This window comes from Nanorana parkeri, unplaced genomic scaffold, assembly GCF_000935625.1.
Source record: "Nanorana parkeri isolate BGI_ZX_2015 unplaced genomic scaffold, ASM93562v1 scaffold1440, whole genome shotgun sequence".
Classification (NCBI taxonomy): Eukaryota; Metazoa; Chordata; class Amphibia; order Anura; family Dicroglossidae; genus Nanorana; species Nanorana parkeri.
The window spans coordinates 302,225-309,374 of NW_017307708.1; the positions used below are offsets into that span (position 1 = coordinate 302,225).

Below are 7,150 nucleotides of genomic sequence, written 5' to 3' on the forward strand. Positions count from 1 at the left end.
CCCTCCCACATGACCAAAAGAGCTGCATCATTATAGGGATGGCCCTGATCCCCACCCCAATTACTTGATCCAAACTTCTGCAGACTTTCCTCAGGCTGTAAGACCAGCACCCGCAGCCACTTTCCCCCTGTACTCCAGCAGTTGGAGGCATGTTGACATCATAATGTACAATGAAGAGCCCATAAACCTGCACTACACATGAGGACACCAAGGGACAGTCCACAAGCCGCAGCATAGGGAAGATGAGGATAGTGCCAACTGCCAGGGGAATGGGGATTAGCCCAGTAAAACTGCTTTACCCTAGACCTAAATGACAGTTAACCCTTGCACTGCAAGAGGAGTCTTTTTCCCCAGAGAAAGACTTTAAAGCCCCTTTACACCTTGGGATATCGGGAATTGTGTCGCGTTCACTGGTATTTTTTTCCTGTGTTTGCCGTGTGTCGCTTGTGTGATTTCAATGGGTGCCACACAAGCAGCAAACACAGGAAAGTAGCTCATGTAGCAGATTATGCTGCAGGCGTACTGCATTTTTCCCATGCATTTGTGCGCATTTTAACTCATGTTGACCTGGCAACGTTTGGGGAGCCATTAACAAGTAACGCATTCTGTGAAAGTGCATTAAAGCGTGCACATGCCACAAGTTGGGCATGCATTTACAGAGCACGGAGATGTTAATAGGGACTAAGTGTAAATTAATGCAGTCACCCCAGTTTACAGATTATATCTGATTGGCTGTAAGAGGTTACTGTATATATTACTGGACATATGGAAATGTTAAATTGAAAATGAATGTGTAAATGAAATAAATATATTATGACGTTACTGTTCAGCCCCATGAACAAATTATTTTTGTTCAGAAACTGTGACAGAAACGGCCTGCGTCTTATGTACCAGTGCGCCTTATGGAGCGCAAAATACGGTATTTATATGTTTCGTGCTATTGATAAAAAAAATCTCTATTTTACATATATACATTTATTACAGAGTACTCCAAAACACTGGTGTCCCCAGAATAGGTTATATAGACAGAACACAGAAGCAACTGTTTCCTTTGAGACTGTTTCTCTTTAACTGCAATTTTGTAGGGTGCCACACAAAGCAGGGACAAATAGGGGAGATGGGAGAATAAGTCACTCCTTTGACCGATACAGCTCTGTGTATAAATTGAGGTTTAGCTATTGAGCTCTGTATATAGTATTATTTTTTCAGCAGAGCAGTTAAGATTAAAATGGAAAACATGAATAGGAACCCAGAGATGCATCTGCTGGTTGGAATGATAAATATTCAGCTTATAATACTATACTATACTATACTATATAATACTATAATACTATAATACTATTTATCTACCTAAAGGGAAATAATATTTTTAACAGAATTCTTTGCTATGCTATTGTGTACCGTATTTTAACTTTATGATAAGTCATAACTTGGAACTAAGAAAGTTTGTGTAACCACCAAGAAGGGCAGCTTCTTATTCTTATTACTTTGAGTCTCTTGGTTTTTTGTTACACAGGATAGTATTAAAAGATAAACTTGCTTTCAAACTGAAATCCACAGCTGCAATCACTAAATCCAACCCCTTACCAGTGCAGTGACTTGACTATACACAGGCTCTGCCGCTCAGCCTCCAGCTGTGAGAGCTCCACAGCTGCCCCTGAGGAAAAAAAACCCTTCCCGCAACAGATATAAGATATAATGGTGTTTTCAAGTGCATTTCCACTTTTGCAACCAAATCGGGATAACACTTACTTTACATTTGTTACATGATCCCAATCACATAACATAACTTAAAAAAAATCAAAGTTGCAGCTTACCATTTTTAACATGTTCTTTCTAACAAAAAATCCTCTCACTGTCTAGGGGGATTGGGAGAGTTTTGTTTTATAATAATTCACTGTCTGAACTGTGCTGGCAGATTTCATTATCACTTTTAAACTAGATCAGCACGACCGTCTGTCCTGTCAAAGGGTTAAAGCCCTAAAGACATTGGGGGGAATTCATCAAAACTGGGGCAGAAGAATCTGGAGCAGTGGGAAACATGGGAAACTGCTCCAGATTTAATAAAATCCCCTTATTGCATGTTCATGAGGAGACACTCAGTCTGTCCTACGGATTTCTATTAGGAGATGCAGTTTGCTGTGACTGAAATTGAGAGGAGCATGCCAAGGCCAGCAAAACAGAGATATCTATATGGTAAGAAATATGTTTCTTTTAAATATTGCTAGATATTGTGTGTGACTAGAAACATAAAACAAACATATAGTGGGGTGCTTTCTCAGTTTTGACTGCAACACTTTAACCACTTCAGGTGGGCGGCAGCCGTGTTTTTGGTACCATTGTAAACAGCCGGCGATAGCTGTTCTGATACAAGTGATCCAGCAGCTATACAGCTGCCCGATCGCTTGTAACACGCGGCGGAGTGTTCCCCCAGCTGCTGATCTCTCATCCGATCACTGGATCCGGAAGTGATGTGTATTACATCACTTCTGGTGTCACTGTGCACATTCTCAGGCTCCTATATCCAGGAGAAGAAGCTGGAGAAGCAGATTTTTTTCTTTTTTTTTATAGGAGTCCCTCCTAACATTCCTACCAGACCTTAAGGGTCTGGTATTGTTTGGGAGTGTGCCTGTCTCGTTGCTTAAGGTGAGGGAGTACATCCCATTGAAAGAAGCTTAGATAAAAGGTGCATCAGTTTCCAAGCATCGAAAGGCGGGTCTATCATTGTCTTGAGCCCTTTAATTATTACATCTATTACACATACTGACAGATTTATAGGTCATGGTAACCAATATTACCAAATACTGTACTTCACACACTATTCCCTGAGTCACCTGACCTATGTTGGCGCTGCCAATAATCCGGGGCAGGAATGTTACACATCTTCTGGTCCTGCCCGGCCCTCCAAAGTTTTGGGAACAAGTGCGCGCTCTCGTTCAGAAATTTACGGACGTCCAGGTGCCTGAAGACCCGACCTTCTTTCTCCTCCACCATAACACCATCCCGCTGCGCTCCTATACCCACTCCTTGATCAGAGACGTGGTAAATGCCGCCCGGGCATGCATTCCAGCACTCTGGAAGAAACCCGAAGCCCCCCTCATAAGCCAAGTCCTACACCGTACCCATGATATATACATCATGGAAGATCTCACAAGCTCCATTAAACATACCTCTGCCTCAGTCGCTCGAACCTGGTTCCCCTGGTTGGGATACACTCGGTCCCCTGACTGCCTTACCCTCAGATGGGAGAATTCTGACCTGCTCCTGATGGGGAAACCTTATCCCATCTCCTCCCTGCCTCTCCTGTTTCCCCACCCTTTTTAGGTATATGCCCTACTACCATCTCTCTCTCTTTAGTGACCTAGTAACTACTGGCCCATTTATGCCGTATCCTTTTTTTTCTTTCTTTCTTTCTTTCTTTTTTTTTCTTTCCTTTTCCGTCACTTAACCCCTTACCTACACAACCTACTCACATTCACTTGCCTAACACTGTTTTTTTTTTCTTCTCTTGTTCGGGTTTGTTTTGTTGTGCACACTAAAGTTTTAAAAACGACATCTCTTATGCATGCTATTGACAGGGATAGAAGTCCCCCCCCTCCCCCACACACCTCCCTCGGATCCACAGATGCGCTCATAAGCACTTGGACACTTATATGTCCCCCTCTTGAGATACTTACGGGTCACTGACTAGCTGAGCAGGGGGAACACCCTCCCCTTATTTTTTTCAACGCTTTAAATATCTTATTTTGTTTACTTTGTCATATACATCGCAATGCATTTGGTGTATTTTCTCTATGACCGCCCGAGAGAGCAACTATTTGCTACTTATGCACTTGTTTTTCTCTTCTTGTGATCACCGTCAAAGCTTTTAAAATATAAAATAAAGAATTTATTTTAAAAAAATACTGTACTGAAGCACAAATAGCCTCACTAACATTACTGCAATGCAAAAGAAGAAGCAGACGTTTGGCCCTTTTCAGAATTCACAAGTCATCTTCTCTGCGTATTCTGCTTATTGAGACCAAAGACCCAAATGTGACAGTTTAAAAATGTAGGTCTTCTTCTATCACTCTAGTGGCTTCTATTGTTAATTGTAGGCTGTCCTTTGTCTTCCCTGTCAATGAAATCCCCCAAAATGGTGGGTTTTGATAATGTTGACCTTCTTTACAAACCTAGAACCTTTTTTGACTTTTCTATGTGTTTTCTTAATTCCCCATTTTTATACTTTTCCCTTCCTTACACTTTTTAACATACCTGAGAACAGACAATATTGGGCTTACCCTTATCTATATTCTATCTTTAAATTCAACTCCACATACTCATCTCTAACAACTAGGTGTTATACTCCTGGATTGTTATTATTTTAACTGTTCTAGTAAGGCACCAGTGGATTGATTGACTAGGTTATTCATATCTCCAAGGTTCATTTTACTTTTTAAACAGAACAGAGGACTTGTGGACTGGATAAGTCATAAAATTAATGTATGCTTGCTTAAAGTTCAACTTCAAACAAAAACAAATTGAGGGGGGTTTGATTAGAGTCAGGAAAGATTATAACCTTGTGTTTTTTCTTTGCTGCCTTTGTCCAATTTGAAGAGATTTTTTTAGCACTTCATGTCAAGGTGACTAAACAGAAAGTAAAGAGATCTTATCAGTGGGGACAAAAACAGCAATAAAATGTGGCTGAAGTTCTAACCCTTCCCTTCTATGATTGGTAAATGTTTTGTTTTTTTAATTCATAATCTGCTTCACTGAGGAGATTTAAGTCACTTTCTGTCTTAGTAACACAAGAAATGGGGAAATCTCCCTAATAATTACAGAAGCAACAATTAAAATCCTAACCCTTCCCTACTCTGTCCAAAAGTAAAATAAAGGTTGTTGTTGAAGGTAGGCTTTGAGTTCCTACCTGCAATTTCTAGATGTATGTTGGCTACTATATGCGTATGGTTGTACTTAAATGTTCATTCAGCATAGTTCTGGAGCTGCACACAACTTTCAAAGAGTAAAATCAACTTTATTGTTTGATGATTAAGCCTCAGTAGGGGGCAAAGCATGTCAGAGGGAAAATCCTGGGTGGAGTGACTGTGTTTGTGCTAAAAAATAAAGATGATCTGACCCTTTAGAAGTGGTGTGCAGCTCCAGAACTTTGCTGAATGATGTGTGTGAGCAAAGTGTGAGCACCTGCGAGCTGGAGCTGAGGATTGCAGGAGTCTTAGGAGCGGCTTCACCATTTCTTAGTTACTGTCCACATTCAGTTTATTTATTAATATGTACTTTTATGCCTGGAATTTTGGACTGCAGTTGAATCCTTCTGAACAGTATCTTCTTTAAAGTTACTTTAACTTCATTGTTTCTAATACTGTAAATTATGGGATTAACCATAGGTGTCACCACCGTGTAGAGAATAGACACTATTCGGTCTCGTTTCACAGAATAACTGCCTCGAGGCCTTAAATACATAAAGACAATGGTACCATAGTATAGTGAGACAACACAGAGATGGGAGGTACATGTAGAAAAGGCCTTCTTCCGCCCTTTGGTGGAGTGCATCTTTGAGATGGTAGAAATAATTTGCACATAGGACAGTAGAGTCAACATAAATGCACAAAAGCCTACAACCGCCCCTGAGATGTACACAGCTATTTCATTCCACAAAGTGTCTTTACAAGAAAGTCGTAAAAGTGGTGGCATCTCACAGAAGTAATGATTAACATGGTTGGACCTACAGTAAGGAAGTTGAAAGGTGATGAATGCATAGAAGATAGAGTTTAGGAAGTTAAAAATCCATGTTATGGCTGACAATATTACACAGAGCCTCATATTCATGATGGTGTAGTACAATAAAGGTTTGCAGATGGCTATGTACCGATCATAGGCCATGATTGCCAATATTATGCATTCTGTTCCACCTAATGCCAAATGGAAATACATCTGGGCTGCACATCCCAAGAAAGAAATACTCTTGTCTTTAGACAAAGTGTTTATTAGTAGCTTTGGCACAATGGTAGTGGAGAAGCACAGATCAATTAATGAGAGGTTACTGAGAAAGAAGTACATAGGAGTCTGTAGCTGGGTGACAAGCCTTACAATTATAATGATCAGACTATTCCCCAGAACCGTCACTATGTACATCAATAATAAGATGATAAACAATAGTGGCTGAATGTATGGATTGGTAGATAACCCAATGAGAATAAATTGATGTGCAAATGTTTTGTTCTCCATAAGGTCTTTTTTTTATAATGGGCCTAAAATACCTAGTATGACAAAATCAGAACAAAATTTCAGTGGACAAATTGTGACTGCATATGCAGCAAGAAAAATAAGTTTAATCATATATTGCATTTAAAGCATGAATCAAACATATATATTTTTTTATTTTGTTATTTCATTTTCAACTATACATTAAGTACTCAAATGTCCAAGTGCTATACATTCATTTCCTAGGTAGCCTGTCATTAGTTGCATAACTGCTGGTTCAGGTAAGGCTATGGCTTAGACTTGAGACTCCGGTTTGGGTGCAGGGGTCAAGATCTTCAAAACACACAATACACTACCTTTTACACACAAAGCTGATATACTTATACAGTATATCAAAAGCCACAAAAACTGCCACAGCTTCAGGAAGGTTGCAGGATAGAAATGGTAACTGTGAGATGTCACCAGACATAATGATGTTTAGACATGTGCACCGGCAAAAAAGTTGTTTAGTTTCGTTTTCATTTTAATTCGGATTTTCTGTTATTTTGTTTTTCGGGATTCGTGTCCGAAAGTCAATTTGTTTTGGGATTCGGATTTGAAAGAAATTAGTTAGCGGTAGTCTGTAAGAATATTAAAGGAGAACTATGGGGTCAGTGTTTTTCCACATAGTTCTCCTTAGGGTAACGGGAGGACACAAACCAGCGTCCTCCCGTTACCCTAAGCTCAGTCTACTGCGAGCAACAGCTTGCGGTATACTGAGACGCCGCAGCCGGAGCGGATCCCGACCTCGACGTCGAGATCCTCCCAGATGCGTGAGTGACAGCTGGCTCTGCCTCTAGAGGCAGAGCCAGCCGTACCCGCCCCATCCCCCGTCCGTTCCACCAGTCAGCGCTGGCAGATCGTAGCAGGGAGAGGGGAATCCAGCCCCTCCCCCTGTCACGGCAGAAAG

At 40.7% G+C, this 7,150-nt stretch overlaps 1 protein-coding gene across 1 annotated transcript; it reads right to left on the reverse strand.

The window, feature by feature from the left end:
• Nucleotides 1-4,551: 4,551 nt before the first annotated feature.
• On the reverse strand, nt 4,552-6,225 carry LOC108798266 (olfactory receptor-like protein OLF3). Its single transcript, XM_018569998.1, has 2 exons — nt 5,318-6,225; nt 4,552-4,579 (listed from the first exon to the last, which is right to left on the reverse strand). Exons 1-2 carry the CDS (start codon nt 6,223-6,225, stop codon nt 4,552-4,554), a joined length of 936 nt encoding a protein of 311 aa, XP_018425500.1.
• Between the last annotated feature and the right edge of the window lie 925 nt (nt 6,226-7,150).

Bases quoted from the DNA above. Each gene is read 5' to 3' on its own strand.
- LOC108798266 (XM_018569998.1), bottom strand. From the start codon at position 6,225: ATGGAGAACAAAACATTTGCACATCAATTTATTCTCATTGGGTTATCT. The intron at 4,580-5,317 runs GTTCAGAAGGAT...AATTGGACAAAG, and splicing joins GTAACTTTAAAGAAGATACT to GCAGCAAAGAAAAAACACAA.